Source organism: Diprion similis, chromosome 2, assembly GCF_021155765.1.
Source record: "Diprion similis isolate iyDipSimi1 chromosome 2, iyDipSimi1.1, whole genome shotgun sequence".
Classification (NCBI taxonomy): domain Eukaryota; kingdom Metazoa; phylum Arthropoda; class Insecta; order Hymenoptera; family Diprionidae; genus Diprion; species Diprion similis.
The window spans coordinates 14,024,564-14,036,336 of NC_060106.1; the positions used below are offsets into that span (position 1 = coordinate 14,024,564).

At 39.9% G+C, this 11,773-nt stretch overlaps 1 protein-coding gene across 2 annotated transcripts in view; it reads left to right on the top strand.

Moving 5' to 3' along the window:
* Positions 1-62: 62 nt before the first annotated feature.
* Positions 63-11,773, top strand: part of LOC124415830 (kinesin-like protein KIF2A) — a 31,608-nt gene continuing 19,897 nt past the window's right edge. For both annotated transcript variants that reach the window (XM_046896497.1, XM_046896498.1), the window contains exon 1: positions 63-523. In XM_046896497.1, coding sequence (XP_046752453.1) covers positions 457-523 — 67 coding nt within the window. In that variant the 5' untranslated portion in view covers positions 63-456. The remainder of the gene's footprint in view (positions 524-11,773) is intronic.

Consider the following 11,773-nt stretch of genomic DNA (forward strand, 5'->3'; position numbering starts at 1 on the left):
CATCGTCCGGCAGATGATGAAATTCGAGAAGTGCAGACAGATGGTGCCAGTGGCGAGCCTCACCGAAAGCTGGCGCTCGGTGTCTTTTCGTTGTCAATAACGGACACTGGCACTTGGCAGTATCCCGGCTCAAAACCAAACATTTCCCCGTGAAATCCGCCTGTTTTCGATGTAATTCTCAAGCCAGCAAGTGACCTTGAGAGCGTTAAATTATATCCGAGGTGTGTGTGATTATTTTCGACCGATTACATCGCCGGGTCGAATCGTGTTGTCGTCGCTATAGCACGGGCGGCCCTCTAGAATTTTGAATGCAAACGCTTTTGTAACTGTCAACCGAATAAGCCTCCTATGCCGGAGTCAGCTGCCGAGCCGTGATCATTTCTGACCACTGTCTTACGTTTCGCGGTGTTTTCCCTCCTTATTAAACCTTTCATGGTGTATCGTGCGCGTTATTAAATGACAATGGATCACGACATGTGCAACATCGAGGCTGGTACCAGCATAAATATTAAGAGGACAGATGGTGAGTATCCTTTGACCATTTTTTTCTCCTCGTGTCTTTATTTCAGCCGTGCGTGGGTTTTCGGTACCTTGGCTGGCTTTAACCGGTTAATTTTGCGACCTCGCATTTCCATATTTAGAAAATCTGTTTGTTCGATCTCAACTACGATCGATCCACCCTATTTTCTGCCAATTTTCCCTCAATCAGAAGCATCAAAATCCTGTTATATTTCACGTGTCGCGTGCACCTCTGGCTTTCCTTGTTTCTAGGTGTGCTTATTTTGCAAATACATGCCTAACCGTCTTCGATGCCAACATCGTGGCTGTCTTTTATTAAGATTAGCCTTTATTCGGCTGGAATATTATTTATCAGAGTATAACGAGAACCCAGTTTCGAAAGTCTATTATTCTATTCTGGAGCAAAGTAATTTATAAGTAGGCAATAGACACAGTGACGAACAATTACCTTATTATATTCATCGCAGTGATTCACTAATACAGATTCTATATCAAAAGCTTATTCTGTAACGTATTCCGATCAAATTCAGCCTCTAAAAGCGTAAACTAAACGTTTATGAACACATTGTTTATAATTACACTTGATATAAAACGATTGCATTCCCGCCACCGATGAACATTTTCATCGTTTCTTTCCTTCTTCTCATCCCGCACAGGCAGTGTGATAATTGATTCTCTACCAACCTAATTTTACGGTGTTCAATATTACAGAGGATTATGCGTCAAACTTTACGACCAACGTAACATAAATATAATTACAAGTATTTGAGATATTTGGCTCTCAGCCACGAGAAAGAGTTTATTAACCAGCACGCGATTTTGATGAGAGGTTTGGGAAAATTGTTTGCTACGCTTTTTCTTTCACCAGATAAACTTGGGGTCGCAATTAAATTTTTCATTCACTAGAATCTCATTTTAATCTGCTGAGTAATCATCTTCGTTCGTTATCTACAGTGTAGTTTTTCAATCAAATCCAGTTTTCGCTTTCGTCACGCCTACACCGCTGATTACCGATAGATAATTAGTTTCTCCGTCGGAGGAGGTTAACAACTTTGGAATTGAATATCTGCCTTATCAAGACTCATGATTTAATCCTAAAACGCAATGAAGATAAATTTTACATGAAAAGTTGAACGAGTTCAATTCTCAACCACTTTTTACTCTGTGAGGAAAATGTCACGACCACAATCGTTGACTAATCATTCATGCGTCATATACGCGAATGTTCCGAATCCTTTCCCATTCTCGTTATATATTGTTGATTGCAAATTGTGATGAATCTGTGTATTCTTGCCGAATTACTCACGTCTTTACAAGGAGATTATGCGATGATAGATTGCGCGTGTCTAGTGTGGCGCCTCTTGAATGCACCTTCGTCACACGCTCTCACATTGCAAAGGTACACATTCACTCCGGCAATGATTCTTTCCAACTAATTAACCGTCGCTCGCAGTCCTCGGAGACGTAGCGATGGAATAATAATTCTTCCTCGGGAGATAACAATGCTTCTGCGGTGAAGTCGAATTTTCCTTTTTCATCTCCCGAAGGTGCGCCAATCACCATTGACATTACATTGTAAGCTGTCTTATTGGGCTTTGATTTGTTATCAGATCTTGATATTCTACAGAATCAGTATCACTACCGCACCGATATTACATTAGAGACCGAGAAACCCGAAACTTCCGTATCTGGTCAAGTTACCGCAGTCGAGATTGTAACGTGAAAGATACATACACAAGTCAGGAGTAGCAAATTGAACAAATTCGTAGCTTATATTTGTGAGGAAAAAAACGAACCAATGAAAAGAATCGCATGTAAATTTCTGCTCATCCCCGATACAACTAACTATACACCCGGCCCCGATTCTGGTGCAATACCTAATTCAGTCTAGTATTATCCGAGGTTTCAATGCGGCGCGGAACATCAATACTAAATCGTAAATGGCCGTAATCGATGATCCTAATGCAATCGTGCGTCATTTAAGCAGCATGTCATACATCTGGATCGACGGCGAGGGCTGGGCAGGAGTTGTTTCATGCATTCGTGGAAAATTACTCTTCAAACGAGGTGTGAACGTGCCGACCAACAACAAACCACATATCGGCGTAATTTTGATTGGCCACGTTATGCGGAACACGCTCTCGCAAAATCGTTTAAATAACGCTCATCGCGCGAGAGTTTATCCGTTTCGTTTATTTGTGCTCCTCCGTCCGCCGCACGTTGTCGAATGACTCACTCTCGAAGAGTAGTCGCCAAGAAAGGAGAGGGTTTGCTAATAACCTTTGCGTATGGGTGTTGCGAGGTACATGTGTGCTCACACGTAGTTCTCTGTGGTTCTCTGTACCTGAGCTAATACATCGCTAGGCCAGACTCTGGTCCCCGATGCGTGTGCATGGGCGAAGTTGCGTGTGGCCCTCGATGTATGTATGTACGTACTTGCACGTGCGCAACTATCCAACGGCTACCGGGTGATACGAAGGAGCGAGACGTTGTTCGTGCAAAGTGTGTCGCTTTGTTTGCAAAATTCGATAAAGAAAAACAGGACAGTTTGATCAATGCTTGCGACACGCCGTTGATTCATCTTTTGTGTTATCATTATTATCATTTTTTTTTTTTATTCTTCGCTTGCGTTTTAATTGTGTCGCGCGTTTCCGACTATCACTGTTCAAAATTAGACTGTATATATTAATTCGCAATTCCGGTCAACTATTATATCAGTTCTAAGAAACGATGCATATCTGCAGGGAAAATAAGGAGCTGTGAAAACAGCTGGGTATCTAGACGATTTATGCTTATCTCCCGGTAATCTTTCTTCGTGCTAGTTAATAAGTTGATAATTTTTGCTGTCGATGATAGTGTGCTTAAAATTACTTGGTAAGTCAACGGCATGCCTACATCCGTTCCTTTTCACTCTCTTATTATTAAATTCGTGCCGCATTGTATTATTCCTTCGACAAACGATAACTTAAGTCGTTACCTAGGAGATACTTTGGAATATACATCGATTATCCTTAAGATGAGAAGATAATTTAGGCTGCTGTTCATTATTGGATGAATGTCAAGAGCGCGCTGTGCGCAATCGCTTGATAGTCGTACGCATGTATTACAAGAGATTTGAAATAATATTTCCAAGATAGTCCTTTTTTCCCAATTGTCAAATTTTTGCATAACTTCGATTGACAAGTTGAAAATTTACAAATATACACGTTCCAACTTCACTTCTTCATCTTTTCACATCGTAGAGGTAAACGGATCTTTTGTTGAGACTTGAGCTTTATAAAAGTTGGTGATGGTTACATTTGAAAACTCGGACATGTCTTGCTTAATTTAATTTTATTTACTTTTTGCGGAATACAGGTAAAGTTCAACGTGATACCGGATAACTGTATCAGGGAGTTCTTGAATTTCGCCTTAGATAAATCTTGGCAGTCTTCACTTTTTGACAATGCCCGCATTAGGCCTGGACATAAGTATCGACTTTCACTCAAAACACCCACGAGCCACGCGTTGACTGGCGGGCTTCTCAGCTGACCACCAAATGAGTCGGAATTACAAACTTATTTTCTTGAGCATGCGGTTGCCGGTATGACGGCTATGTATGTACATTATTCTACATACATACATCTTATATGAATACGTGGGTATATTTTCATTGATTCGTTCATTCCTAAACATCGCGCGCGCCTTGTTTAAATGCAATAAAATATATGAAGATGAAGTTGGTAACGTTATTTAACGTAACGCTTCACGTTTCGAAAGAAATTTTCATTCCGCAACTTTAGGAATGTCCGACGATGCGGTAAATTATAATAAGGAAAAATGTATTCATATTTTGAAAACTGAACTGCCTTAGTTATTATAAAATTGCGAAACAGCGACCCCTCCCCCCTCGTCCCCCCTCCCTCTCTCTCCTACGTTTTCAGCTTCAGCCTCTTTTAAATTATCTCGTTAAAGGGAAAAATTTAACTTATCGCACGCTACGTCAATTGAATAACATGCACGTAGTCACATCTTTAAATTTTAATGATTACGTTGAACTCAGATGTTTTATCGTTAATCTGCAATGATTCACGACGATATCAAACACCGAAGTATACATATTATTTTGGTTGAATAAATTTGTTGAGTTGCTCATCAGATTTACATTTTTTTTCCTTGGAATTTCTGTAAAGAGAAACAATTGACTTATCTATTAACTGATAAGTCATTTGCAATGGCACGCTTATGTTTTGGCATTGCCAGATAGTTTTTTTTTCGCTGTATTTCTTTCTCGAGAACGTTTTGCCAATACCCACGATGAAATAGTTTCGATAAATCGTTACTGCGAAAGCTGGTAAATCGTGTAGTGTGCTTTTATATTTATATAGGCCAGGCCGTAAACGTTGAATTCACTTCCGGCGTCGACGTTACGGATGCGGTTAAACTTCGATTGATCCCATTTGTGGAAAAAAATGTAGGTATCTATATTCGATTCGAAACATCGCGCACTCAGCAACACGCCAAGATCGATAGAGCGCGAGAAGCTTGCATTATGTTATAAAAGCAGCTCGCTTTGTAACTTCACTATTGTTAACGTCCGCACTGGTGGGAAAAAACATTTCCGTTCAAAATGTCAATGAGACGATGTTGCGCGATTCGTTGTCAATTAGACTGTCTGCCCAGGCACTGATTAATCGTTATTAGTATCAAACACTCGTCGTCTCGTTATCTGGCTCTCGATTCTAATCGATTGAAGTAATCTTGTTCCAACCTTTTATCGTCCACGCAGTAATATTTTTTTCTCGGTTCTTCTTAACAAAGCTGCTTAGTTTCATATCGCCGGAGTCATTTCTCCCAAACGGGGTAATGGTGAAATTTCTTTTAATTCTCAAGACCAGGGAATTATTTGAAACTGTTTTAACCGGCGTTCTATTTTAAATGTTGCATATAGAGCATGAAAGACATAGGCCGGATAGTTGAGTACCAGGAAAGTACTAAAAATAGATGGAACACTGTGCACATGCGTTCGCGGTGGACAACAAGTGGAATACGTGCGATCGTGTTAAGGTCTCTCCTTAATTACTCGTTTAAATATGTTCTTGGGGGTTGCCTTATATATCTGTATCTGCACTTGTAACCGTTCTTGCAGCTAATAAATCGGCGTTGTTCTCAAATTACAATTAATTTCCATCGTACGTACTTCCCGCTAGTTTTTTCTCGTTTCCCTATTCAATTTTCTATAAGTGTAAACGTAACACGCAGCTCGTCAAACGTTGGCTAATTAGCCCGGTATACGTAAAGTACATACGCTGTAGGAAAAGCTGCAGTTTCCGAGAGAGGAGGAAGAGACACGTGTGGGTGTTGCCGCCCTGCGCCCTTTTTTTCGAATCCTACAAATATTTCTAATTCTACACTTATATGTTTGTACTTCCTGGTCTAACGCGTCGAGAATAAATCGTATTTATTGCCAAAGCTGTGCCTGTACAGTGATTTATTACAACTGTTATAGAGAAAAGAAAAGAAAGGTTAATATATCACTGTGACAATATAACAAAATCCATTTATTATCCCTGATTTCGCGAAGCGTATCGTAATACGTGAAAGCTGAAACTATAATAAAGATAAACCTGTAGAAATTCGGCGAGATTTCTGTTATACTCGTCAAATAAGGATTCAACGGTATTTTGCATATTGTCGTGGGTATTTTTGAAAAATATATGATGCTTGTTAACGAAAAAATTATAATAGGTGAAAGAAATGTTGGGTATAGGAATGATCTCGTCGTGCTGGTTCTGTCCTTGCTATACTCGGAGTAAGCGATTGCCTCGTCAACACGTGGGCGATGTCACCTTATAAGGTCGGCTATCCTTACGGCGGCGGCACCGAACGACCTAGACAACTTTGTTCGAGTTTATATATCAGGCCTCGACGATTGCTTATCTGGTTTAAAAAATGGTCGAAAATCATCGCAAACCATCCGCACACTATGAACAGCGTGATAGCCGTCGACGTACTTTAACGACTAGTTTACACTACTATAATCCGTTTTGATTATTATACCGTTGAAAAAATTTAGTCAAAAAGTAATAAATATTTATCACTCCCCAATAAATATCGCGTCACTAATTGAGACAGGTATATACTTATAGCTGCGTATAATTGCTAGCGATAAACCAATCTGTAGGTATAATACAATGTTGGAATCAAATCAGGATCAAATCGGACAAGAGATGATCTACGACATCGAAAAACGATGATTGAAAATTAAAAAGTATTATTATATGCAATAGTACCGTCGTTGTGTTCGTATGTAAATCGTACGGTGCTGTTGATGGATTTGGTCTGATTATAGTGATCAGATGTTCAATTAACCGTTACTGGTCCAAGTTTAGCCTGCAAAATGTATTTTCATACTCTGTAAGCAAAGCGGCTGCTGCAGTCTTTGAGACACGAAATTGGAATAAAAGAAAAACTGGCCGAGAATTTCGAGCGATCTACTTCATCCGTAAACTAGGTCTGTCGTACGAGAGAGGATTCTGTATAACGCGAACAGCTTGCTTTCAAAGTCGCTCATTGGCTCGTAGCCAACTTTTAATCCAATAACTTTATGTCACATCTTACACACATGTGCACACGTAAACCGACCAGCACATAACCATACGTACGTACAGTTCACGTGCGAAGTAACACATCGCACACCAACAATTCCATTCCAGTTAAAAATCAACCCCCCGCGAAATAAAGCTCGCGCGGCTTTTGCCGTTGACCCGGAGCGAATAAAGGAAGGAGTTAGAAGAAGAAAATTCCACATATATGCAGTGGAAATTGAACCCTATATACGAGATGATTAATTATTCGCAAGTTGCGATAACGGCTGCGGATTGTGTTTGCATAACATGTGGAAGAAAGTTGATTATCAAATCATTGAAACTCTCCGGGTTCATCGTAGAACGTCTACGCATTCTCTTTCCGCCAGGAAAAATCATAAAATTGTTCATGTGCAAAGAGATGATTTTTAAGTATAGTCAAGGGGGAGGGAGAAGCTTGCGAATCCGACATTTGCACGATAATGCTGCAGATGACTGTCGATAGAAGGTTAAACAATTCAATTCACAACCAAGTGAAGTGGATGTTTATAAATTGCGCGGACCGAACCTTTTATATTGCAACTTTATGGAGAGATCATCTCATATATATAGTCAGGGAATTATCTCATAGAGAGTTGGAGCAAGGTCTTTGCCTGGATTTTTCTCATCATCTCTCCTCTCTCTTAATTACGTCATTTGCAAACAGATCATGCGGCGCAAGACCGCAAGCAGGAGTAAACTCATTAGCAAACCTAGAGATCAGCCCACATGAATTACATGTTGCTGACACGTGTTGTTCCTTCCTTTTCTTTACTCTATAGCACCACTGCCGTGTCGATAGATTTTATTGTTAGTCGCCCAATATTAACCATGAAACGCGCTTCTTTATCGGTCAGATCGGTCGGTCTGTAAATCTTTGTAGATCCCCTCATTACCGACTGAGTAAAAGAAAATGATAAACGAAACTGGATGAGGTTGAGGAAGAAAAATATTCAAGTCGAGAGGTAAGACGATACATCGGCAGCTAGCGACTCGCTCGGTACGACTCGCGAACTTGTTCATTCCGTAGGACGGATCGAGATTCCTAATTTTTTTTTTTGTTCAGCCCACCCGTACAGCTATCAAATCATTTGAATTTTTCTTACTATGTATGTAACATTGAGAGAGCGCCAAGTTTTTAGTTCAAGTTCAATTAGTGACCCCATTGAAAACGGTCTAATTACCGTGACTGATCTGAAATTGCTACGGTAATTGATCGCAATTATTGGCCAAATTAACGAATCTTCCTTCCTCCTACCAGGAGTAATACGGTGCACCTAATGACTCCTTACATACCTTATACCTTAACGTGGCGTGATTAATTTTATTGGAATATTCATTTGCCCGATCTCTGGCAAAGTGTAGCAATCAATTAGATATCTCGCCGCATCGATCACGCACGAGTTAAACCAGCTGAGTTTATTATATATTACTACTCCGCCACTATGTTTTTCACTCTTTCCTAGATATGTCCTTAAGCAAGATCTGTTCATCTGCGTTCGCTATCAATCCGTACGTGTAGGTATTTGATCGTCACACACGTACTGCTGAATTTTTTCGAGTTCCTCTAGAGTGCATTAGTGCATATGACGATCGTTGCTGATTCCTACACTTTGATGTGTTATTCATTACTCGAACATAAAATATATAATAATAATTAACCCGATAGCCTAATATTTACGTTAACTAATACACCCTCGGTCCAAACAGTGGCGATGAAGTAGAATTCGGTCGACCGGGAGCTCAGCTTAGCTCAGCTCAGCTTTCGTGTGGAGGAATCGAGCGAATGATGAAAATAAATGTCAAGGATCGAACGCAAGTCCTAAATATGGCCGTCGTTTCGTGCGTCCGTAAAAGGCAGTACCGGTGAATATTTCAAGGAGAATTCAGGCACGATTCTCCTCGGCGCGTTTACGCAGACTTTAGTCCGCCGTTTATATTTTTATCCGGTAAAACGGGCTTACATCTCTTATCTCACAGTTTTCAGACTATCGCAGATTCCCATGGATTTACAGTTGTGGTTTTCGTAGAGTGAATTTTAATTATACATCATGTACCGTGAGCCTTGCGTATGTATATGCGTATGTGTGCGTTCTACGTGTTACGAACGGTTCGTCGCGCATCGTCGACTGGAAATTTTCTAGACTTTTTTTTTTATCTGTTCTTTCTGGATTTTGTTTTATTTATTTATATAGTTTTTTTTTTCTATTCATTCTTTGCTCCATTTTTCTCATTCTTTTAGGTGCAGTCGACGAAAACGTTTGTGTGTTTGTTGTGCCTTTGCACCGCTTGATAGATCACGGACAGGATGCTACTGGTTAAATTTAATGCATCATAAAGCTACTGCGGCCCCTCCAAACAATCCAATTGTCAATTGTAAATAGGTTATACACAGTAATTCACCATTCGAACTGGATTTTTTTCAAATATTTTATCAATCTGCAACAGGCCTCGGTGTCGAATCCATTTCTCACGTCAATTTTACATCACCTTAATTCATTCGAAACGACAATAAGTACAGTATTCTTATACACAATTCTTCGTCTTACGGTTCACAAATTGAATTCATCCAGCGAGAAAGACAGAATTTCAAATAAGCATTGTTTATAGTTTTTTTATATCTCAGATAATGATCCGTTTGTTACGTTACACACCTGAATGAGACTGTAATTTTATTGTAACAATTCCACGGAATCATAACGTCTCGAAATAATAGTTCAATCGCCATGTACAAGTACACAGTTATTAGTTTTAATTTATTTTTTACTTTTACTTTGCGTCCAGGTTTATTCATGTGATTGTATGTATACGGTATCGATAGATTGGATTGTGAAACGTGAAATCAAATCGAAGGGTTCGGCTTTTTCTCTTTTTTTCATTATTGCACACTTGACATGGTTTTCCTTCTTTGGTTACTCGTAATTTTGCTCTTAGAGATAGTTGTATGTAAGAAAGTGTAACGAATATGCCGAGATACGGTGAGAGCTCTTGGAGATGATGCTTCAAGCTTAACCAAGTGTTTGTTACAAGTGTTCTTGCTTGTAGGTGCTATTAATTTTTTTCCGCGTTACAATCCCTACCGTATTATAGACGAGTAGTTGTATTATTGTTGAATAATATCCACCGTCCCAGCTGTGGAAATGTTTTCCAGACGAAAGTTAACTACTCCGAATTTAGGCGTCGGCTGGATTTAGTTTCCTGCACGAAAATAACCCATCAGGTTCGTCCGTCGAATGAGAGAAAAATAATTCTTTCTCTCTTTCACGAATGGAAGGGAATCACACAGGCTCCTCACGAACACGTGAACAACGTGAATTCTGAAATACAGGAATAGAAGTAATTGCAAAAGTCGAGAGGGGAAGCACATGCAGGAAAAGAGGTAGAACGAAGAAAAAAGTATCAACTTCACGCCATTCTTAAGGTCTCAAATTATACTTTGAACTTCTCAGATCAGTGCGTTGATTCTTCGCGGTCAAGGCGGACAGATCGTTGCGTCCGTCAAGGCTCTTCTAAACGTTTTTCTGCTATATATCTATACACTCGCGAAGCTGGTTGTCGAGTGCAGCAAGGGTGACTTATAACTTGGCTAGGGTGACCCGCTCGTCGCCAAGGGGGTGAAGGTCGAGGCCGACGTCAATTTTTATTGCGCTTATACTACAACTGTGTCTATCAATCTGAACCTAAACCTAAACGTTGCCAATTGCAATTTATGAAAGACGAAGTTAGTGGTTACTCGTTAATCGTGGTTTGTCTGAGAAGTTTTCCATTCGTCGAACGAATTGAGTTCAATGTCATAATTTTCGTTATCTGAACAGCAAGACCTTTTTTCTATGTACACGTAATATATTCTACTTATATAGCAGTATAATAATAGAGATTTGAATCTCGTTTTGAACTCTGATCTCGACGATGTCCTTGTAGCCAAAGGTCTCTTCGAAGCCAAATTCCGTGATGTCGTGAAGAGCACTGATAAGTTACATCGTACAGTAGACAACCGTGGTAAAATCAATAAACCGCTGCGATTTACACACCATTGTTTGCAACATTTGGCTTTAAGTCCTCAATTTTGCAGTTTTTCTTTCTTTTTCTTTTTTTTTTTTTTATAGCAAAAATACCATCATCGATTATTATTTATACGGCTGAACCTATTTTACGTTCTCAAATACTGCGCTCTTCTCTTCTCTTCTCTTCTCACCCGGTTCCAGCCGATAGAACAATGGCTGTCAATCTATCTCACTCTCTTTCCATGCGCCACCCACGTACGTTTCGAAACCGGCCAATTGATTGCTTCGTGTATTCTTTCATGCACACATTGCACCTATAACGCCCTATTGTACACGTATACGTCAAGTATACCAGGGGATAACGTAACGTGCGGACTGCAGCATCGTGTGCAACGGGCCTACACGTGTAGACATTTTTATGTATTTTATTCTTACTTTTAACGAGAAATTAACGGTGAATTAGTTGCCGCTAATTTGTGTCATTATCGACTTCTCGCTAATCAATGGGAGGGCATGTTCGTTGGGTTGAAATCGAGGCTTGCCGAGTAACTCAGTCTTAAGATTAGTCACGCATTCAACGGACATCATGGATGCTGGGTCCCGTCAATCCTTCGTTTTCTTCATATTGAAATTCAATATCCGAGG